This window comes from Hyperolius riggenbachi, chromosome 1 (genome assembly GCF_040937935.1).
Source record: "Hyperolius riggenbachi isolate aHypRig1 chromosome 1, aHypRig1.pri, whole genome shotgun sequence".
NCBI classification, from domain to species: domain Eukaryota; kingdom Metazoa; phylum Chordata; class Amphibia; order Anura; family Hyperoliidae; genus Hyperolius; species Hyperolius riggenbachi.
This window is the reverse complement of record NC_090646.1, coordinates 103,596,207-103,621,088: the sequence shown is the minus strand read 5'-3', so window position 1 is coordinate 103,621,088 and position 24,882 is coordinate 103,596,207. Positions and strand designations below refer to the sequence as shown.

General features: G+C 40.5%; 1 protein-coding gene across 4 annotated transcripts in view; it reads right to left on the bottom strand.

The window, feature by feature from the left end:
- Positions 1 to 522: 522 nt before the first annotated feature.
- Positions 523 to 24,882, bottom strand: part of LDB2 (LIM domain binding 2) — a 476,127-nt gene continuing 451,767 nt past the window's right edge. Inside the window, exons 6-9 of one of the 4 annotated variants that reach the window (XM_068277713.1) lie at positions 17,972 to 18,095; positions 15,734 to 15,870; positions 9,221 to 9,295; positions 523 to 1,079 (exon numbers count right to left, since the gene is read on the bottom strand). In XM_068277713.1, the coding sequence (XP_068133814.1) occupies positions 852 to 1,079; positions 9,221 to 9,295; positions 15,734 to 15,870; positions 17,972 to 18,095 (564 nt within the window). In that variant the 3' untranslated portion in view covers positions 523 to 851. Of the gene's footprint in view, positions 1,114 to 9,220; positions 9,296 to 15,733; positions 15,871 to 17,971; positions 18,096 to 24,882 lie in introns of all 4 variants that reach the window. The other 3 variants (XM_068277721.1, XM_068277732.1, XM_068277743.1) reach the window with 3 other exon arrangements.

Genomic DNA, 24,882 nt, shown 5'->3' with positions numbered 1-24,882 from the left:
ATTCATAAGGCTGAACCACAAAAGTGTCAGTGATATCCTATGGTTCCTAGCAGAGCCACAAAACCATTTGTGCAAAAGCTGTGAGTTTTGTATTATTATTTTTTTTTTGTATTTTTTTTTTACTATTTTAAAAATGATCCTTCCCTTTTTTCTTAAAGGATACACGAGGTGACATGTGACATGATGAGATAGACATGTGTATGTACAGTGCCAAGCACACAAAAATAACTATATTGGGTTCCTTTTTTTCTTTCTCAGCCTAAAAGAATTAAAAATCAAGTATGCAAGTGAGAGTTTCTGTGCAGGTCGGGACCATATTGGATTATAGCATAACCCTCACTGATAAGGAATTACAGCCATAAATCACTTTCCTGGCATAAAATGGCTTCTAATTGCGGGAAAGATATAAAAAAGGTCAACAGTTCATAGATTTTAGTTCTGGCATACTTCAATGCATGTGTCATTGAGCGGAGATAATGAACCAGTAAAACTTAAAAAGTAGATTTAAAAATAAAATAAAACTGTGGGATATCTGAAAAGGTATTTTTTAGGATAAGGAGGATAGATACAATTGTTTATCTCATCAGTTTCATATTCACCTTGTGTTTCCTTTAACTCGTGGCTTTGCAGCAACATATCACAAACAGCAAAGAATCCATTGACAAAATATTGTCATTGCACAATTATTGATTAAAAATAGTGGATGAAAGGTTATTAAGAAATAAGCATCTCTGTAGAAAGTTCTCGTTGGAAATAATTATGCTCTGATATAATTATCGAAAAGAAAACCAAATGCTGTGATTTGTAACTTCTTGTCCTGTGGCGTTTAAGTTCTTGAGGGGTTGAGTAGCCTATTGGGCAGCTTGTTGTGCTGGGTTCTCTGATTTGGTCTCTTGGTTTACAGGTTTGCTGTTCCAGGGGCTGTTGTTTCCTAGTGCGGGCGAGTTGTTGAAGTCTTCCTCATCATCCATACCATTAGCGGCATCATATTGTGTGTTTTCTAGTCTAGTGATAAGCCTTTCATCTTCGTCTCCAAATTCGCCTCCCATCAATGTTGGCTCTCCTACCACCATCACATCCTGTGAACAGCACACACCATTATTATGTGGGTACCTTGAGGAAAAACAAAAAAACTACCGATGACTGAATGTGGGAGTGGAAGTATACTGTCTTATAAATGTACAAAGCCATTTTTTATAAATGATCAGGTTTAAACCATTTCAGGGCCTTCAGCAGAAAGCTAGAAGCCCACAGTACTGGACTACTGGTTTTTATGGTTAGACATCTGTCATGCGTAAAATGTGTTGTTTTCTACTGATCTCTGCTTGTCTGAAAATGTGAGGTTAATTTATGAAACAAATGAAAAAGTAAACTTACTGGAACAACTTTGGGAGGAGGGGGGGGGGGGGGGTACTTTGATTAGGTTTGTGGAAAACAGAGCAAAAACTGACCAATGGAAAGTACTTGATCATGGCAGAACATATACTGTATATTTGGCAGTTGAACTGAGCAACTGCCTTTCAGTGAGTGCTTTTGAAATAAAGAAAACCCTGAGAATCCCCCATGAGGAGCATTGGAGAAAAGTAATTTATAGCTCATTTAAGGGCTGGTTCAGACGGACGCTTGTGGAGCGTTTACTGCCAGCGTTCGGGGCTTGGCGTTAAACGCTCCCATACAAGTGAATGGGAGCGTTTGTACCAAGCTTTTACGCGCGTTTACACGAACGCGGCGTTCGGGTCCCCATTTTCACTGGCGTTCAAGGAGCCCCTGGAAGCTACATGTTGCTTCCAGGGGAGGTTAACCGCGACAGATAATGTCCCCCTAGTGGAATAAAAAACGCGACCGCATCCGAACGTAACGCGAACGCTGCTGAAAGCGTTCGCTGCTAAAAGCCCGAACGCATTGCCACCGCGACGCCAATGAACGCGATGCCTCCAAACGTCCGTCTGAACCAGCCCTTACTATGGGAGCAATGTACTTCTTAGCTGTATGTAATTTACATTTTACAATATTTTACAATATTCATGATAGTAGTCCTGTGAGGGTACGTCATCAGAAGTGCAAGTTCTGGCTGTTGAACTATGCACTGATAACATAGTCCTTCCCCTTGTGGTTGTTTTTAAGGCATTGTCACATGAGTGCCTGAAGGTGAAGGCCTGAAAATGACATATTTTTTGTGTATGGACATTCCTCTGAATTCGCAAAGGTGTTTGATGACATCATGTCCTGTAGATGGTAAAACAATCAAATGCTTTGCAAATTTTACTGTGTGGAATATTATTCTCAAATTTATTGCATTGCTTGCTCATTCAATTTTCACCACATAATAATTTTCTTTATTTTTTTCAACATTGGATGTGTTTTTTGTGCTATTTTAAATTAAATATAAGGGTTTGAAGATTGTAAATCATTAATTCCCTTAAGATTGTAAGCTCACAAAGGCAGGGAAGTCACACCCTTTTGTGTCTTGGAATATACATTTTATTCATCATGTTTCTTTTGCCAATGTAATTACCAATTCTGTATTTTGTACCAATTCTGTATTTTGTACCAATTCTGTATTTTGTATATTGGTGTGTACCACTGTCTGTATTATTATGTACCCCATGTTCGTTTCTTACTGTGTACAGCGCCATAAACTATATTGGCGCTTTGTAAATCAATAATAATAATAATTTCTGTTTTTTTACATTTTACACTGCCTCATAACTTTTTTAAATGGGAGTTGTACCACAATACCGTCAAATTACACAGTTTCAGAATAAACACCAGTTTTGTGCGCTTTCCTGGGTATTGTATACAATATATACATTATTAGATGTTTCTTCTTGGGATGCTTCAGGAGGTAATGTGAAAAGCTACTACGTAGGTTCTTGTCAGCAACTGATAATGTTTCTCTTGGAGATTTATTAGCTGCCATTTTGATTAATATGGAATCAGATGCCACTGCAAAGGTTAGTACCTGACGGATATTGAAGTAATATAATGAGTGCACTGCCTTTGATGTCCAGGACATTTTATTGAAGAAATGTGTCCTAGTGTGTTTATTCATTTGACAAGGTAGCCTGTAGTTTCAATGTTACTTCATTCAGCATCTATGGTGTTGCAGGTTTTTCTTGACAGAGTAGATTGTCTAGAAGCAGCTCATTGATTCACATGTGGTGTTTATGTGTAGGTGTCACAATGAATTTAAAACACAGCTGATAGGGTGATTTTGATATTGAAATATGTACTAGAAAACGGGTGCATGATTTTCTGATTGTATATTTTTTTTAATCAGGAAAATATAATTTTTTTCCTTACGAACAGTTGGTGTTACTTTAAAGGATACTCAAGGTGAAAGAGGGGTTGGGAGAGATTAGATTTACTTACAGCTCCTAGCAGTCCATCAGGTCCCTTGTTGTAGTTCTGAATCCTTCAAGGGTGCCACTGTCCCCTCCAAATGATCTCTGATTACAGCTGTGGTCATGGCAACTGTGCATGCGCTCTCTTTCCATCCCATGGCCAGTAGCACTCTGTGCTTGCACAGTTTAAGTCTTTGTGAACTGCACAAGTGCAGAATGCTCCCGGCTACGAGAAAGGCGGGTGGACACCCCCACGCTTTCACAGTACCTGTGACCACAGCTGTGGTCGGAGATGTTTCAGAGGGGATAGCGGCACCGTGGAAGGCATTGGAACTGCAGCGAGGACCTGACAGAGTGGAAGAAGCCCCAGGTAAATTTATGTAATCCCACCCCCAACACAGATGTCCTTTAAAGTACTAGCTGTTATGCCTAGTACACACCATACAATTTTCTGTAAGATTTTCTGTTAGATTTACCTGCCAGATAGATAATTTCCAACATGTTGGAAATTATCTAACCATCTATCTGCCGAGCAATTAGGCATTGTTCTACTCAGCAGGAGATAACCAGAAGACAATGCACCAGAGATAATGACAAGTCTCTACCAGTACTTTACAGAAAATAATCTAATTACAGAAAATCTAACAGAAAAATCTAACAGAAAATTGCATGGTGTGTACTAGACATAAGTTTGATTGACGGGTAAGTATATACAAAAAGGTTCTTGTTGTACTGCTGTGTAGCAAAGCTTTTAGTGACAAACAGGGCTAAGATATCAGTCTTCAAATTGGGATACTGGTCTTTTGTAACTTTAGAGGCTTTTTCGCTACAACAGTAAACCAGGATGCTTTTACAGGTGGAATTTTAATAAATATGTTTACACTGGCAGGGAAATAGCAGGTCAGAATCAGAATTATTTATTTCGCCAAATACAATGGAGTTGTACCCGGAAATGGTTTTGATTCATACAGATTCTGGAAAGGGGGGTCTGGATGGTAAGAGTAAGGGGTGTCAGAAAACCAAGAGTGAGTCCAGAGCGAGTTTGAGGGACTTTGGCAGCAGACAAAACATACATCAGTGGATGCAGGACAAGTGGGACGGAGAGACTAAACTAAAGAGAGGAAACCCAGCAACTGGGGCCACAGGAAAGCTAGCTAAACCCTGACACCCTCTTTTGCAAACCAATGTATTGACCAAAAACACTTCACACCACACGTCTGTAAATATGGTGAGAAGAAATATAAAAATATAAAAGTGGATACAACTGAAAATGGCACCTTCTCCTTATTTTATAAATCCGCCTCAATGACTCAGATAGTATTAAAAGCAGAAGATCAACACAACAGCCAAGAAAGAAGCATTTTTAGGACACAGATAACTCCCTTCATATTTCTCACTTCAGGGTTACTATAGATACAACTCTGAATAAATGTGTAGAAATGTTTTTGTCAGATAATATTTCTGTAGCTATATATTTTGCATTATTATCTTCATAGTGTTTTGCAGAGGCGCTGTGTTTCTTTTTGAATAGTGTTATTAGAGAGATAATGGTTAAGTATTTGTTTCTGTGAATATTTTATATTGATATATTTCATGTAGATTGTAGTTCTTCAATTGTATTTATATGTTTTATTTTTTACATAATACACAGAGTTGATGTGTAGCTTAACTAATGTTACATCAAGTTTACATTCAGATTTTCAACAGTGGTTTGTTATTCAGCGTCTATCTTAAAGGGACACTTAAGCCAGAAAAAAAAATGAGTTTTACTCACCTGGGCCTTCTACCAGCCCCCTGCAGCAGTCCTGTGCCCTCGCAGCCACTCACTACTCCTCTGGTCCCCCGCTGCCAGCTAGTTTCGTTTTTGCCAACAGGCCCGTCAGGACTGGCCACGTGTAGCTTTTTCCGCATTCCCGACTGTAATCAGCGGTATTGCGGGCCGCAACGCGTACAAAAATACTCATATCTATGCGTTCGTAATGCGGGAATGCGTATTTTTGTATGCGTTGCGGCCCGCAATAGCGCTAATTACAGTCGGGAATGCGGAAAAAGCTACACGTGGCCAGTCCTGACGGGCCTGTCGGCAAAAACGAAACTAGCTGGCAGCGGGGGACCAGAGGATTAGTGAGTGGCTGCGAGGGCACAGGACTGCTGCAGGGGGCTGGTAGAAGGCCCAGGTGAGTAAAACTCATTTTTTTTCTGGCTTAAGGTGTTCACTTTAAAATATGTTATATTAGAAGCTAGATTCTTCCTGTAATGTTCTGCTCAGCTGCCTGTGCAGGCAGGCAGCTTTTTGACCATTGTTTAGGTTTGCATGCTGCAGGACTCTGGAAAGGAGAGCTTCTGTCAGTTTTGCAGCTTGTGCTTGCTGAGGAATTTGCATGCGTTGTCATGCAAATTGCCTGGCCACATTCATTGGAGGCGTGTACTATAAGTACTATGTGTTTCCCACAATGCTTGGCTGGTCACAAGGATTCCTTCCTGTGAAACACTCCTGGAGGAGTGTCAGCCTTACTCTCTGTTTGAAGATCAGCTTAGAGTAATTCCTGGAAACTGCACTAGGCAGGTTTCCTTAGTGCAGTTAGGATTGCTTATCTGTTTTGTTTGTTCTGTTGCGATTGTCCTGTCCCAGCGGTGGTCAACAGGAAATTGTTCTGATCTCTGTTCTTGGAGTATAGCTGGTGCAGCGGTTGCTACCAGCTATCTCTTCTGATCTGTCTCCTTGGATCGCGCTAGCCTCTTTTCGCTAGTGCTGTGGATCCTTCTGTTCTGCCTCCCTGGATCGCACTAGCATCCTGCGCTAGTGCTGTGGACCCTTCTGTTCTGCTACTCTGTACCTGGATCACACTAGCATCCTGCGCTAGTGCTGTGGATCCTTCTGTTCTGTCTCCCTGGATCGCACTAGCATCCTGCGCTAGTGCTGTGGATCCTTCTGTTCTGCTACTCTGTACCTGGATCGCACTAGCATCCTGCGCTAGTACTGTGGATCCTTCTGTTCTGTCTTCCTGGATCGCGCTAGCCACTTTTGCTAGTGCTGTGGATCCTATCGTTCGCTTATTCATGTTTTCGTGTGTCTGTCTTGTCTGCTACGAACGCTTGCTGGAGGCTCGGTGAGGTAACCGTTAAGCAAGCGCTCGCGTCCTCTGTTACATGTTTGTCTGTCGATGGTTAGTTAGGCGTGCTTGTCTCTATTGTGCTTATCACATGGAGACCGCGCATGAACGCGTGCACTGTTGCGAATGAGTGCGGTGTTCGCGTTCAGTTAGCGTTTGTTATTTTCCGTATCTCCTCATTGTACGATTTGCTGTGCCTTTTCTATCCTCGTATTCTGTTCTGATCTGCCTTGTGTCACTTTTGGCAATCGCCTTTCTTGCGGTTGCGTTTCTGTTTCGTAACTGCTGTTGTGTGTGCGCTGTCGCGGGGTGGCGACTAGATTGGCACACACACATACAACCTGTCCCTTTGCTCGTTCTCATTCACAATAGCTTCTCTTGCGATTGCGTTCTGCGCTTCGTACAATTCCTGTCTGGCACTTGTGGAGGTACAGAGGATTGGTTCCTCTGCACTCCTCAGCGCCATCTGCCGACAGCAATTTCCCTCTACGGGTGCATAGCACCTTTTGCTGGGTTCCTGCAATTATACGCTTGTGGAGGATTTCTGCCGTATCAGCGCACGCGTTGTGCGCTGATCACGGAGAAAGTTCCACAATCGTTACACTTCCATGTCTCAGTATTAATTTTCTTTTCTGGAGTTTTTTAGCCATTCATTTTGTGGGTGGAGGTTTTTATATAACATTGTATGAGTGCATAAAAGAATGTTTAGCACTGTTACTGTTTACTTAGTGGTGAAAGATGTCCTGAATAATTTTTATATTTTTGCCCATAGTTCTACTTGTTGTAAACTGGTATAGTACACTAATATTTTGTCCACTAGGCCAGTGGCCTATAATACCTATCAAATTATATTCATTTAGACATATTAAAGAGAACCGGAAGTGGGATTTAATTATGTTAGTGGGGCACAGAGGCTGGTTGTGCACACTAACACCAGCCTCCGTTGCCCCATGGTGTGCCTCCAGGACCCCCCTGCATGCCGCTATACCCCCTGCAGTGCTAGCGACACACAGCATGTCGTCAGCACAATATTTACCTATGCGCTGTCTGTTAGCGCCGCTCCCCCGCCTCCTCTGTATCGACTCTACCCGCGTCCCTTCCCTCCCGCAGGGGGGTCCTGGAGGCACACCATGGGGCAACGGAGGCTGGTGTTAGTGTGCACAACCAGCCTCTGTGCCCCACTAACATAATTAAATCCCACATCGGGTTCTCTTTAAAAAAAAAATCCAGCCTCAAAAAACTATCAGTAGTGGGGTCATTTTCTTTCACCTAAAGGACAACTGTAGTGAGAGATATATGGAGGCTGCCATATTTACAATACCAGTTGCCTGCCAGCCCTGCTGATCTATTTGGCTGCAGTGATGTCTTAATCACACAAGAAACAAGCATGCAGTTAATCTTGTCAGATCTGATCTGCTGCATGCTTGTTCAGGGTCTAAGTTTAAAAGTATTACAGCCTGAGGATGAGCAGGACAGCCAGGCAACTGGTATTGCTTAAAAGGAAATAAATATGGCAGCCTCCATAGTCCTATCACTTCAGTTGTCCTTTAAAGTGGATCCGAGATAAACTTTTGCTCATTGCATAATTGTGTTCCTTTCATTCGTTTACAGGGCATTCCTCAAGCCAAGTACTTTTTTTTGTTTTGTTTTAATATTCTAAGGGCTCTTTCACACCAGAGCCCATTTTCTGCGGTTTAACGCAAAGTCGAAACTTTGCGCTAACCAAGGTAAAATGAAAGTCCATAGACTTTCATTTTACCTTTCACACCCGACGCTGCGTTTTGGTGCATTGCAGTTCTACGCACCCGGGAACTTTTAATCGTCGGGAACCGGTGTTTTCCCGTTGGGTCGAATTAATTACTACCACCACTGATTGCACCGCTACATCCCGACAACACGCCGCAGGGCATATAACGCGTGCATGAGAACGTTCCTGCACACTCCTGCATGCGTTCTAGATGTGAAAGAGCCCTAATTCCCTATAAACTTAACAAGCTTCACCCACAACTTCTCCAGAGAGCATTGGCACTCTGAGCCTTAGTAGCCAGGGCTTATGGGAGCTCAGTCTGGGCAGGAGCGGAGGTTACTAGCCAGAGATTTCAGAGGCACAGGGGAGGAGGGAGGAGGAGAGGGGAGTGAAGTTTTCACAGGCTGAGGGCTGGAGATGCACAGCAGCTTACCTGTGAGTAATGTGACAAACAGAACATGGCCGCTCTCATTGTATCACAGGAATAAATCATCATAAACTGTTGAAGCTGTTTGCAGCTAGATTTGCTGTGTAAACTATCTAAACTCAACTCCCCATTTTATTCACAAAAGGAGGATCCGAATTAGGCTAAGTTAATGTTGGAGAGACTTTTAGACAATTTTTCTTTCATTTTGCAAATTGAGGTCTTGGCATATATCTAGCAGGACACACCATGTTTGTTGGAAGAGTTATCAGGGGATCTATGTAACGGCCACCCAGGGATGTCCCACTTTTTGCTGACTATCAAAAATCACTATCTGTACAAAAAATGGCTCTGGTAATAAAACATATCCTGCAGTAAATGAAACAAACAAATGAATTCTACCACAAAAATGTAAACCGGTTTAATATTCCATGATAATTCCACTGATCTCTTAACATTAGAGAAACATCTATTTCTATTATCTCTGAGGGTTAATTAAGAAACAGGACTAGCCTGCAACAGGGGAATTATCATGGAATATTAACTGGTTTGGCATAACAGGCCCCTCGATTTGCCTGGGCCTATTACTTACCAAACCGTTTCGTATTCCACGATAATTCCTCCTGACTCGGGTCTTATCTCCTATGCATTTTTTGGTAGGGACGAGCTGGAAATAAAGGAGGAGTCGTTAAACAAAAGATGCATACAAAGTTCATACATGTGCAGACAAAATATACACAGTTTTACATCTAATTTTCAGGTGGATTAATAATTGTTATGTTACATACCGTAATATAAACTAAAATGTAATTTAATAATCTGTAATGATTAGAGAAATTTAACTCCAGACAAACAGCTAAGTACACAGTTGAAATACAATAAATGGGAAGCGTCTTTCCTGCCAAATAGGTTAAAGAGACAGTGTAATATAAAAAAGTCCCCTGGGGGGTACTTACTTCAGGAGTAGGAAGCCTCAGGGTCCCAATGAGGCTTCCCCCATCACTGTAGCTTCAGGCAGTCCAGAGCTGGCTCCCCCAAAGCCTCCCGCAATTCTCCCCCGATAAGCCTGACAAGGCTTGATTTATTTACCTATCCGGGATCCAGCGCAGGTGCACTAGCGGCTCTTCCTTTGGGTAAGGTGGAAATAGCCGAACCCGATTGTATCCTCTCTACTGCACAGGCACAAAAGGACTCGTGTCTACGCAGTAAAGCAGATAGGTCGAGTTCGGCTATTTCCGCCTTATCCGAATGAAAAGTCTCTAGTATGCCTGCGCTGGATCCTGGAGAGTTAAACATTTACATTGCCGCACTTCAGGAGACCTGGGCAGGCTAACGGAGGCATGGAGGAGGACAGGGGAAGCCTCCTTAGGATCCGTAGGCTTCCCCCTACCGACGTATGTATCCTCCAGAGGGATTGTTTTTTATTACAGGGTTTCTTTAAGGTTCACTGTTTTGGAATCTACAGAGCAGCAGCAGCATGCCTATGAGTAATTCCTTTGGTCTACCATCATGCATGGAAAGCTCACAATCAAGAGTTAGCGGCATTTGTTTTTCTACTATCTATCACTGCAGATATCCCTTTACTTATTTAACCTCCTTGGTGGTAACCCTTGGCTCATGGTAGTCGCTGAGAGTTCTATGCAAATTGCGGAATGCAGCGAGCATTTCAACTCACCTCTCCCGGGATCCAGATGTCAGTAGACATTCTCCTTCCTGGCCTTGGAGGCTCTGCATCCCTCTGTGAGATTGCCATTTCTTATCATGGCGACAGACGGCAATCTCACTGCAGGATTACAGTGCCACCCAGAGGATGGAGGGAGAATTCCAGCGTTGGATCCCAGGATGGTGATTAAATTCTGTGCTGCTGCAGATCTCTGTGCAGTATGATTATTTCTGGATTTTAGGGTCTGAAAGCATGCTAAAAATTGCGCGGCTTATAAGCCCTAAAATCGGGAAATAATCATACCACTACGGAGGGTAAAACACTTGTAAATTATCTTTACTCAAAGTATAAACCCTTTGTTTTGCAGTGCAAAACATTATAGAGAAGAACGTGCCATCCTGTATTTGTGAGTAATTTTGGAGCAGCTCCTATTCCTCCAAAGGAAGTGATGTATGAGAGAACAACGACTGCTTGGAGTGGGATAAACTCTGCTGACTTAGGAGAACATCTTTTGAAAGACAATTTCAGCCACCCAACACTGTCCTGAATGGACAATGCAACACATTTGGAATAATAACAAAGGAGATGATTGTGTAAAGACGTATAGTTTTGTTACCCTCCATAGATATATTGGAATCTTCAGAATAACTTAAGTTCAGTGAAGGAAGTTCTATTGGAGGAAGGAGTGCTGCATCATGGGTAAATTATCGAGCAGCTTTAATACTCTCAAAGTCTAGACAGGTAGAAAGGTGCATGTATTGAACCACTGAAGATGCACTTTGTCGCACAGTATTCAGGGACTTGACACAAAGCTTTCGGAGCAGTCGCAAGAGGTATTAGGTTGAAGATCTCCATTTAAAGAAACTCTCAATAATTTGAAGAGGCTCCCTAAATACGTGTAATCCTGTCTTGTTGTTCAGGATTCAATGTAGGCATGTGAATCAAGCACAGAATACTGGATTTTTTCATTATACTTTTTTGGCCAGGCATGATGGAAAACAATGATATATTTTTCAAAAAATTGAATGGTGGAGGATAGATTGTAAATGTCTTCATTTATAGACAAGCAAATGTTTCAATCATTTTTTCTTATAATTGAAAATGTTGAACAATTTTGTGTGATACATTGGTCAGATGTTTTTTAAAGTTACAATCAATTGAAAGACTTTCAAAAACTTTATCCACCTCAAAAAAAACTCTTAACAAAAAAAGTGCCCCTGGGGGTACTTAACTCAGGAGGGGGAAGCCTCTGGATCCTATCAAGCCTTCCCCATCCTCCCTTCATCCCATGGTGGTCTCGCTGTGTCTCTCTGAACAGCGAGCATGTAAATATTTACCTTCCCCATCTCTAGTGCAGGCGCAGTAGCGGCTCTCGGCTCGGGGCGCAAGTCACCTGTGCAGTAGAGTGTACCCGACTAGGATTGGCTATTTCCACATTATCTCGAGGCGAGAGCTGCGGCTGCGCCTGCACTGGAGCAGGGGAAGGTAAATGTTGCAGGCGCTACTGAGCCTGTGCCACAGCCTGACAAAATATCGGCTGTGGTTTCGGAGGGGCCCAGCAAGATGGAGGAGGACGGCGGAAGCTTCTATAGGATCCAGAGACTTCCCTCTCCCGAGGTAAGTACCCCCCAGGGGCACTTTTTTTGTTACATGGTCTCTTTAAGTTTGATCAATTGGATGTGTTGGGGACACTATATTTCCAGCAGGTGACATCAAGGTAATAGAAAATGAACACATGCCTAACTGAAGCCAGTGAAGCTTATATGTTTCAACTGTGTATCAGGCTGCTTGCCTAGACTGAATCCAATACTAAAAAATGTAGTAATGCTTATCTGAATATCTTTAGCTGATAGAAATGGCAAAAATAGGTGATAAATAGAGTATCTATACATATACAGCACTTAGGTCAACAACATTGCCAAATGCTTAAAGAGACACTGAAGCGGAAAAAAAAATATGATATAGTGAATTGGTTGTGTACTATGAATAATTACTAGAAGATTAGCAGCAAAGAAAATATTCTCATACTTTTATTTTCAGGTATATAGTGTTTTTTCTAACATTGCATCATTCTATAATATGTGCAGATTACACAACACTCAGCATTCAAAATGAGTCTTTCAGAGCAGTCTGTGAAGTAATGATCTCTCCTCTAGCAGAGGAAAAGTAAATAGTCCAGGAACAGTTGAGATAATAAAAGTCAGATAACAGCCCTCTCCACGACTAATGCTGGGAATACACGGTTCGTTTTTGCCTTCGTTTAAACCTTCGATTCGTTCGGTAAACGAATCGAGTGTTGAAAACGTATGTGAAAATAGTCATAATCTCATTATAGTTTCGATTAATAGACCCCAAAAACGAACGACTAGTGATCGAACATGTTTGATATTATCTCTCTTTATCCATCTAATCGAGCCATTGGTAGGCTTGATGGCTGTTCAGATCGATTATATATTCGTTTATGCTAGTCCGTCCCTGTAAAAAGGGATTTTCGTTTCGTTTCTTTGCAGCCTTCGATCATTGGAAAAACGAAACCATCAGAATCGAAAAAAAAACGAAACCGTGGGTGGTGATATTAACCGTATGACCGATTATTTCGGGATCGAAAAGGACAAAAGGCACAATCGAAACGAAGGTTTAAACGAAGGCAAAAACGAACCGTGTATTCCCAGCATAACTTAGTCGGAGAGCTTAATGGCTTGTTTGCATAGAGATAACAACTGGAGTTTCTCAACTCTTCCTGTACTGGAAACAATTAGACTGATGTATCTGATCTTAATGGTTTTTTTCTTAGCTGTACTACACATACATATCATAATATCATCATTTTTTTTTCGCTTCAGTGTCTCTTTAATGGCGAAATATATTAATTGCCTGCAGAAAATCTTGAGTTAAATTCATTCTGAGAAATGATGAGACAGAAATCAGCTTAAAGCAAACCTGAGTTGAAAATAAACTGACACGAAAATAAATTGTATCTATAGTCCAAATCCTAAAAAGGATTTTGTTGGAATCCTAGTCTTATTTTGTGTTTAAAGGCTAAACACATTAGATAAAACATTGAATTGTCTCAGCTGAATGATAACAGTTTTTGACTGTTGGTCCTTTTGTCTTTCTGCCATTCGAGAGTTTTATAGTCTGTAATTAGTTATCTGTGAAGTACTACTGGAGGGAAACTGTCATTCAGAGTCCTGAAAATGTAACACTCAAGGGCCCATATGCAATTCACTTTTTCATCTACGTTTTCTCCTAGGTGATATTTTCACACCTTGCCATAAAATTCCCTTTAAACCACAAGCATGCAAGAAAACACTCAAAATAAATTTGATAGTACTTGTTCATCAACTTTTGGGTACTTTTTCAATTGTAAAATGCTAAAAAAATTATTTTTTAGAGAAGATGAAAATTATCTCCTAGGAGATAACTCAGGTGAAAAAGTTAATTGCATATGGCCCAAAGTGAGAAAAAGAAAAAATGGAACACAGCCTAGTTCTATGTAGGCTTGGGACTGTACATACAATATACATTTATTTAATCTTGTCCCATGACAGTTTAGATAGTCCTTGAGAATGAATAGTGTTTTCCCAAATATTTGTTAATTATGTTCTTGATTTTAAAAATAGATGGTTTTATTGGGTGATTATGAAATTATCTGTGACTATTTCATCTTTACCAGGTAAATTCAAAAGGTAGCTCTCCAAACAATTCAAACTCAATGCCAACTTCTGGTTTGTTGTGAGATCCAATTACCTGACATCACAAACTAAGGAGTCATTTGGAAATGACCTCTCTCTTTCCTCTCCCTCAGCTAAATCAATTAACAAGATTTGAAAATGACTGGTGATCAGGCATGCAGTAATGACCACTTTCATTTACATTCCATGAAGATTTGCAAACGGAATAACCTGATTGCTGTATTCTGTACTAAAGGTGGTCTTTCAAAATTGAGTAAATACAAATAAATAAAACATTAAATGCATAAATAAAATTTGTTGAATACAAATATAGTTTCTCTCATGGAAAAAATATTAAATGGATTCAAATAATGCATACAATGCTTAAAGAGACCCTAAGGCCCCATTTACACTTAGTCAGTTGGTACAATTTTTTTTCCTTCTCCATAGCAGTGTATTGTGAAAAATCTTTCAGTTAAAGAGACACTGAAGCGAAAAAAAATATATGATATAATGAATTGGTTGTGTACTATGAATAATTACTAGAAGATTAGCAGCAAAGAAAATATTCTCATATTTTTATTTTCAGGTATATAGTGTTTTTTCTAACATTGCATCATTCTATAATATGTCCAGATTACACAACACTCAGCATTCAAAATGAGTCTTTCAGAGCAGTCTGTGAAGTAATAAACTCTCCTCTGCTAGAGGAAAAGTAAACAGTTCAATTACAGTTGAGATAATAAAAGTCAGATAACAGCCCTCTCCACGACCAAGTTGGTCGGAGAGCTTAATAGCTTTTTTGCATAGAGATAACAACTGGAGTTTCTCAACTCTTCCTGCACTGGAAACAATTAGACTGATGTATCTGATCTTAATGTTTTTTTTCTTAGCTGTACTACACATACAAATCATAGTATCATCATTTTTTTTTCGCTTCAGTGTCTCTTTAAAACGCATATAGTGTGAGCTGAGCCATTGGGAAACATGGGCATTACTTTAAAAATCAGTTGTCCTTTCAGTTATAACTGAGAGCAACTGATTAAATGTAAATGGGGCCTAAGGCGTAAAAAACTTCAAAAAATACTTACATAAGGAGAGGGAAGCCTCTGGTCCTCCACCATTACCTTGGACCTTCCTGCAAATTGGGCCCAGGATCCTCTTCTGGCACAAGTGTGGCCATACCTGTGCTGTAGCATGAGCCGTTCAGGCTTACTTGCACAGGCGCAGTATGATCGTGCTCTTGCCTGAAGAGGAGCGCGGCCCTGATGTGATTACTGACAAGGCCTTGTCAGTAATCTTTGGGGGGCCCACGCTCAGCAGAGGCGTGGGAAGCCTCTGTAGGATCCAGAAGCTTCCCTCTTCTTCCCTCTACTTAGGTGAGTACTTACTTTTTGACCTGAGCTTTGGATCAGGTACACTTTAACGCAAGGCCGCAGGAGCAGGACCTGGTGCACTGTGCTCCGGTATTGTGAAAGAAAAAGAGAATGTAGAGGGGGCAACTCACAACATTGGGTTGCTATTGTTTGGTAACCACAGATAGGGCTTCAGGGGTTTTATTCTTCATTAATGCCCCCTACTAGATGGGTGTTATAACTCCAGGAAGAATCTACAAATCTGTACATGGAAACATAGCCCAGCCACACTTCACATAATAAAAGTCATTTGAATTATACTTGACAGTAATAACTCAATATGTAAAAATAAACTGTTTTTTCTTAGATGAAGTCATGTTGTCTTCCAGTTCTAGTAGCACACTGACACTTACAGGTACTTGACCGGACAAATTGAGGCTTGCAGCTGGTATTTTCTTCTTCGTATATGTGCTGTTTGTGCTGTTTCCTGTGCTGCTGGTGGAGTTTTTTCTTTTCCGCCTTTTGGTGGCTGTCTGTCTTGTTGGTTCTGCTGTCAGAAAATAAACCAAGATACTTATCACACAACTGTTTTTGTGTATATAGCATGCTCATGCCTTAGACATGTATCTGACAGAGAGTTCTTCAACAAGTTGTGAGTGCAGGAAGAAAACAAAAAGAATACATAATGTCATGTGGCCATAATTTACTATCATCAAACTTGACCCCATTCTCACTTGAGTCCTCCCTCTATTGATGCCTACCCCTAACTGAACCCTCAGCTGATGCCTAACCTTAACCGACGCCCCCAGTAGCTGCCTAACCAACCCTCCAAACTGATTCCTAACTCTAAATAACCCCACCTGCTGGTGCCTTGCCCTAACTGACCCCCCAACCAATTTCTAAATCCAATCGGCCGACTCCGACCGAGACTTAATCCTAACCAACCTGTTCAACCAATGCCTAACACTTAACACCACCCCAACCAATGCCTAACCCTAACTGACCCCTTTAACCAATGCCTAACGCTAATTGGCTCCCCAACTGATTCCTGCCGAACTCTAACTGACCTCCCAACCGATGCCTAACCCTAAAGGATCCTCCCTACCGATACCTGACCTTGACCAACCTTCCCCCAACCAATGCCTAACTCTAACCGACCCTCCCAACCAATGCCTAACCATCCCCCCCACACACACACACCATTCCCCACCGATATCTGCACTGCCTTCGCAAACGTTTTTATTTTACTGGGCACCGCCATAGATGCCAATGTTAATAGCAGCTATCAGTATCCTATGGTGGCACCCAAACTTCCCAAAATTTCCTGTTTCACTCCCCAATAGAGGAGGTGAAGGCATGTCTCAGTTTGATGAAATCCCCTGGCCTCTGCACAATTAAGAGTTTGAACCACGAGTAATTGGGCAGGTGGTGAAGTCACAAATACAATATGGCTCTTTACTTTAAAAAAGGACCTGTGGGGCTCAGAAAAAAATGCTCAGCTGACAGACAGTAATTTTCCTTTTGTTCCGGTGACCAAATAATCTATAAATGAATACATAAAAAAGTAGCACTAGGAGTTCTCTTTTCAATAGAAAGAGGAATATACAGTCTCTTACAAATCTCCACAGCAATCTGCTTTATTTTGTATTCAGGTGATGACTGTATGTTGCCGTATCAACTAATATTCATGAAGGAAGTGCAAACAGTGGTTTGCATTTCCGCTTCCAGATATTACCAAACAATATTTCCAGCTGAAGCATCTATAAACATTTTGCTGACAAGATGCATGGAGCCCTTTTTTTCTTATTTTCTGAGTTAGAGCACAGAGGCAGCCTAATATATGGCCATTCATAGGGCAGATCAGTGAGATGCAAATAATTCCGAGTTGATGCAGGTTTATGCAAATTCTCTATGCAAATTTATACAGCTTTAAAATGGACAAATCGAATCCTGCCTAGGTGAAATTTGATTAGTCAATGTTAAAGCTGCCTGCATTTGCATGTATATTATGCATAATTTTACATCAGCTCAGAATTGTTTGCATCTCATTGACCATACCATGCCATCCATCCAACTTTCTTATTTTACCATTTTATCAGAAATACCGTATCTCCAGGTAAAACACTATTTTTTTTAATTGTGGCTAGGCTTTGAAAGAGTAAAACCACCTGCCTGAATGCTGCTTATGCTTTTGAACAGGACTATCTGCCTAGATCAGGCATGGGCAAACTTGGCCCTCCAGCTGTTAAGGAACTACAAGTCCCACAATACATTTGTCATTATGAGTCATGACTGTGGCTGTCAGACTCCTGCAATGCATTGTGGGACTTGTAGTTCCTTAACAGCTGGAGGGCCGAGTTTTCCCATGCCTGGCCTAGATTGAGTTTTGCTGTTACTGAAATCACTATCAATACTGTATCACTAAAACCCCTAAACATTGTTTAATTTCTTTCCACTCTGTATTTTACTGAGCCAGTAATATTGCTTTTATTTCTATATTCTTTTTACATCTTGTACCTACATAGTATATTCTGATTTCAGATCAGAAAGGTGATGTACACACTAAAGTCATTGCTTAGCATGAGAAATCTTAATTATTACATGAAACGTTACGAAATCTCTTACTTGCGTTGATAATTGATCCGACATACCTGGTGGGGCTACCATACGCTGCCACTTCTGGAAAAGGCAGGTTTTTAGGCAGTCCCGAGGACTTAGGTTATACGTTTTATGTCTGGACATTAATTCTTGCATTGGCTCCAGTATTACACATAACTGAAACAAAGCACAGATACAACATTACTGTGTTAGGTAGCTTTCAGCACAAACAACATCAGGCCTCTTGCACACTACATGCGATTCCGATTTTTTTATACATCCGATTTTGGATTCCGATTAAAAATCTTAGCAGCATGCAGTATGTTTTTTAATTGGAATCCAAAATTGGATCAGATAAAAATTCCGATTAAAAATCTTAGCAGCATGCAGTACGTTTTTTAATCAGAATCCAAACTCGGTTCAGATAAAGAATCGGAATCGCATGTAGTGTGCAAGAGGCCTCATATTCATATTTTCAATTTGGGTTCTACATTGTATCCAACAACCTGAGATATTTATCAGAACAGGCATAGTGCGAATCAGATCTGCTATTTTTCTTATTTTTCTTCATAGGAAGAGGAAGCATTTCTTTATATTCTGACCGCAAGCCAATAATCATTAATGATAAAATATTATACTGTAATTAAAAGGAAACTGTAATAATCCCCCACCCCAGGGATACATACTTTGGGAGGGGGAAGCCTTTGGATCCTTTTGGGGCTTACCTATCCTCCTAAGCCTCAAGAATCCATCGCTGGCAGCCCCCAAAATACAGCCAACAAGTGTGTCAGATATTGCTTAATATTTACCTTCCCCGGTCCAGCGCAGGTACGATAGCAGCATTTCAATTGGGCTCAGGCAGAAATAGCTGAGCCCGATTGGGTCCACTCTACTGCACATGCGCACAGGTTCGCAGTAGGTAAATACCTCACCCGTGTTCAGGGGCTGCCAGCGTTGGATCCTGGGGGAAGCCTAATTAGGATTCAGAGGCTTTCTACTCTCAAGATAAGTGTACCCCAAGGCTTTTTTTTATTATACATTTTCTTTAAGGATTTACTATTCAATAACATATGAGACATTAAAAACTGACCAAGTAACTGCATACTTTCTTTTGACAAACTAATATTATACACATATTATTAATAAATTATCAATCTGTAAACGTATAAACATTCAAAATAAATAATATGAACTAAAAACCCAAATAGTTTCCCTGTAAGAGGGTCTCACAAATAAACTTTGTTTGCAAAATAATTTCTAATGTACAGGCATTATTAGTACACACATCAACAAAATGCATAAACTATTTACATGAATGTCCCAAACACATTCTATTTTGATAGAAGAAGGCAACTATCTGTAATGAGAATCAACACTGAACCTTGTTCATTTTTCTTTTCAAAACATAAGATTTGGGAAGTTGAGGTAATTAAAACATTAATAAAAAGAATCCCAGGTCTGATCAAATTATCCAATATGAAGATAGCATGATGCTTGTGTAGCTTATTATGCACTTGATATAATGACTTAATTTAATAACAATATATTTAATACAATTATTTTAACTTTCTTTTTCTTATTAAGTCTTATGTAACTTTATAGTAGCAGCTACTTATAAAGAAAAAAATGCTAAGAGCTAATGCAAAGTGAAGTGTTAAAGCATGCAGTAAAATGCCATTAAAGGTGCAACAAAGTATAAAGATGTAAAATGTGAAAAATGTAAAATTCCTAGAGATTTTTTATTCTTTCAAAGTGAACATCTTTTAAAGATCCAGAGTCCACATAACAAGGACTAGTTTTTCGTGTAAGTTTTGCTTTTGTTTTTTTGCTAGTTCATTTTTATGTTTAAAGCGGTAAAAACCCTGACATAATATTCAATAAAAACATGTTTTCCTACTTTTTATATGCCAAACAGTTATCATATTTGCTTTTGTACATAAGTATTATTATTAATTAGAAATTACAAGTTCCCAAAGGACAGTTTTTTTGCTCTGAGAGCTGCCTTTGCATTTTATTTATAACTGGTTTATTCATCTTGAATTTTGAGCAGAAATGCTTTCTGAGTGTCTGACTGTGTTCAGGAGTGTCTGCACTTTCAGAGAAGTCATTACTTCATTGTATCAAGTGAAGGATGTAAACACAAGATAACATTAACTCCAGTTCGGATGCATCCAGCTTTCTCTGCAGGGAACTTGGAAGTCCTGTGTTTAACTACTTGAATGCTGCTAAAATAAATAATTATCAAAAACAACCCTGCAATTTCAGTGTACAATTTTGTAATTAAAGGGACTCCGAGCAGTGCATAAACTATGGAAAGATGCATATCATTTTAAAGCTCTCTTTCTCCTCTTTCCAATGATATATGAACCACCGCCCTACGCCTTTTAGTTTTCGCTATTTTCGCAATCGAAATTGCCGCGGCCGCGACTTCGATCACGAAAATAGAGAAAACTAAAAGGCGTAGGGTGACGATTTAGGTGCCGTCAGAAAGAGGAGAAAGAGAGCTTTAAAATGATATCCATCTTTCCATAGTTTTGCAGAATGGAGCTGCTGACTTTGAGAAAAAGTTGCCCTGTGTAATACAATGTAACTATGGAAAGATGGATATCATTGTAAAGCTCTCTTTCTCCTCTTTCTGACGACCCCTAAATCGTCGCCCCACGCCTTTTAGTTTTCTCTATTTTCGTGATCGAAGTCGCGGCTGCGGCAATTTTGATCGCGAAAATAGAGCTTTAAAATGATATGCATCTTTCCATAGTTTCTGCACTGCTCTGAGTCCCTTTAAGCCCCTTAGTGTAGGCAATGGGCTAGATTGATTAGTATGCATTGATTAAAATAATTAGATTGTTGTTTCATTCTGATTCCTTGCTTCTCTCATACTGGTTCACAGCGATGTACAGGGATCTTTACCATTCAACCCCTACTTTCTATTTCTGCACATCCACCATGGACAGGTTTCCTTCATAGAATCTTAAAACTCATTTCCAGGCATAGATCTAAATATACCATTTAATAGCTTAGCATTCATATTCCTATGGGCCTATCCCAATTCTATGGGCCTGGCCACAGTACTACGTTGTAACTGATGGCATTATTCTAACTCTAGATCTCTATCTCAGTCTCTCTAGATTGTAAGCCTTCGGGCAGGGTCCTCCTTCTCCTTATGTCTCCTACCTGATCACGCACCTCCATTACCGCACACCCATCCTATGGATCTGAGTGAACTCAACTTGCCTAATCTCCATACTCCCATCCAGTGACTGACTAAGCATTACCTTGTACTGATACTGTGCTGCGTGATCTGGTTTGCATGTATTCCTGTATTGTCTTATTGCTGTATGTCACCCCTAAATACTGTCTGTAACCTGAACTAATGTACAGTGCTGTGTAATATGTTGGCACTTTGTAAATAAAATAAATAAATAAATAACTATGCATGAAGGCTTTATAATAAAGTCTATGTTCAGTCTCCATTGCAATTCAAACTCATTGTAACGCGTGTGCTATGCAACTGACCACTGTGAACCTAGCCTTCATGTGACAGATGACTAGAAACAGCTGAGTTGAGAGCATTGGCAGTAGACTTTGTGTGCCTGTGGTCATCTTGCTGTTCAGACTGCAGAGGGGTAGGCACAGATAGTTGGGGAAAACTGCAACCTGCATCAAATACATAACTGGAAGTGGCAGGCACCTGAACCTCCTACTAGGTTATTTATTTAACATCAACCAATCAAACGATCTTCTACCCAGAAAAAAACAAGGTCTATAACTATATGCCTACATAGAACTTGGAAAAACAGTTGTGCCTGAGTGGGGCATTAACTGAAACCCTAACCCTGCATGTATATTCTTTTATATAATTTTGTTTGAAAATAAATAAATACAATTTTAAATGTACTCCCAGTTGAAGCAACATGCCAAATAAAATATTTCTTTCACATAAAATGGTTTTAGCATAATTAATTTAAGAATAAACTAATATCTGTATTTTTCATAGAAATAAATAGGTGCTTTTACACGTTTCTATTATCGTTCATGCGCATCTTCCTGCATCATCTAACCTTGATTTGATTTTCATTCCCATGTTTACGCTAAAAAAAGATCCTCCTAGCAACAGGTATAGAATTAATTTTAGACCCTACAGGAGCAAGAATAACTTTTTACATACTCTGTAATTTTAGAGTAGGAAGCCAGAGTAGCAATGTAAAAAAAATATAATTTATTGGCTAATTTTATAAATTATAATGTATTTATTACAATACAAATAAATATATTTTTTGAAAATGTTAAAATGTCACATATTTATTAAAAAACAACAATTTCTTAAAAATGTGTCTATAAAATTGTTAATAATTAATAAAAAAAAGGTAAAGGTTGAACTTAATAATTACTAATTATAATAAATGACAGGAAAAGAAAAATCTAGTTTCAAGAAACTGTAAAACAAAAGGTTTTTTTTTTTTAATTAATATGATTCCAATTTAAACCAGTAAAATCATGTCTGTCTTAAATGCCCACTCTACTGAAGATTTTATTATTCTGCTACCTTTCTCCTTTATAAGAATTCATGTATTAGCAACAAAATAAAATCCATAATAAACATGTCAAAAAAATTTAGAAATTTCATTTTTTATACATAACAGATATATTGGCCAGCAGGAATGATGACAGAAAATGGACTCCCCTCTTCACTTGGTACCTTCTAAATTTCAGGAATTTCTAGTAACATTACTTCTCTGTACATACAGTCATGGTCGAAATTGTTGGGACTCCAGAAATGTTTCCAGAAAATCAAGTATTTCTAACAGAAAAGTATTGACGAAACACGTTTTGCTATACATATATTTATTCCCTTTGTGTGTATTGGAACAAAACAAAAAAAAGGAGGAAAAAAAGCAAATTGGACAAAATGTAACACAAAACTCCAAAAATGGGCTGGGCAAAATTATTGGCAGCCCACTTTAAAGAGACTCTGAAGTCTCTTAAAAGACAACTTTTTATTGCAAAAAGCTGTTCAACATTATTGCCCTAACTAAAACGCTGCATCCTCGCGGCTGAAATCCAACTAAATCCCCCCAAACTCCCCGGGGCACACTGCGGGGAGCGATTCCGTGAGAGGCAGAGCTTTTAGCTGCAGCTCTGCCTCTACATGCCTCTATCAGTGCGTATCTCCACCGCTGGGACGGGGGAGAGGCGGAGATACGCCCTGATAGACGGGCATGGAGGAAGAGCTGCAGCTGAGAGCTCTGCCTCCCACGGAAGCGCACGGGGCAGCAAAATCCACGACCAACAAACTCGAGGGGAGTTTGGGGGGATTTAGTTAGATTTCAGCTGGAGGGATGCGGCATTTTAGTTAGGGCAATAATGTTGAACATCTTTTTGCAATAAAAAGCTGTATTTTCTGAGACGACAGTGTTTCTTTAAGATATCTTAATATATCAATATATTTGGTTGCACGCCCTTTGGAAAAAATAACTGAAATCATTTGCTTCCTATAACCATCAATAAGCTTCTTACACCTCTCACCCAGAATTTTGGACCACTCTGCCTTTGCAAACTGCTTCAGGTCTCTCTTAGTGGAAGGGTGCCTTTTCCCAACAGCATTTTTAAGATCTCTCCACAGGTGTTCAATGGGATTTAGCTCTGGACTCATTGCTGGCCACTTCAGAACTCTCCAGCACTTTGGTGCCATCCATTTCTGGGTGCTTTTTGACATATGTTTGGAGCCATTGGGCCTGATGCTATTCCAGGTGATAAGTAGCTTGCAGATGCGGGCTACTTATCACCTTGCCATCGCACGAGGATTACTGGCAAATCCTATTGCCAGTTTCACTCGTGCGATGGCCGATCGTTAGGGAGGATTACTCAGGCGAAAGCGGCGATCCACCGCGAGCGGCGGCGATCCGCCACGAGCAGCGGCGAAAGAGGGTTCCCCCAGCCGCCTGAGCCCTGCACAGCTGGAACAAATAGTTCCGGCCAGCGCTAAGGGCTGGATCGGAGGCGGCTGACGTCAGGACGTCGGCTCACGTCCATGACGTCACTCCGCTCGTCGCCATGGCGACGAAGTAAGCAAAACACGGAAGGCCGCTCATTGCGGCCTTCTGTGTTACTTCTGGCTGCCGGAGGCGATCAGAAGAACGCCTCCGGAGCGCCCTCTAGTGGGCTTTCATGCAGCCAACTTTCAGTTGGCTGCATGAAATAGTTTTTTTTTTATTTAAAAAAAACCCTCCCGCAGCCGCCCTGGCGATCTTAATAGAACGCCAGGGTGGTTAAAGGTGACCCCCAGATGCAGCAGCGATGTCGTGCGTTAGCATGTTTAGACCTGCTTTTTGCAGGTCTAAGCTAACGCTCATGTCTGGCTGGTAGCATAGCTTCCCGGAGGCATGCAAAGTGTAATAGGATAGGGTGTAAGGAACTTGCTGTGCGATAATATCGCCCCAAGCGAGTTCTTTTAGCACCCTGCCTAGGGCTAAATGCAATTGAATCAGGCGACTTTATAGTCGCCTGATTATCGGACTCACCAGCGTTTAACACTGGCGAGTCTGACAATTGCATCAGGCCCATTGTCCTGCTGAAAGCCCCAAGATCTCGGATGCAAACCCAGCTTTCCGACACTGGGCTCTACAGTGTGACCCAAGATCTTTTGGTTACCCTCAGATTTCATGATGCCTTGCACACATTCAAGGCACCCAGTGCCAGGGACAGCAAAACAATCCCAAAACATCATTGAATCTCAACCATATATTACTATAGGTACTGTGTTTTTTTCTTTGTAGGCCTCATTCATTTTTTGGTAAAAAGTAGAATGATGTCCTTTACCAAAAAGCTCTGTCTTGGTCTCATCTGTACATAAGACATTTTCCCAGAATAATTTTGGCTTACTCAAGTACATTTTGGCAAACTGTAGTCCGCTATTATATGTCTCTTTGTCAGCAGTGGGGTCCTCTTGGGTCTCCTGCAATAG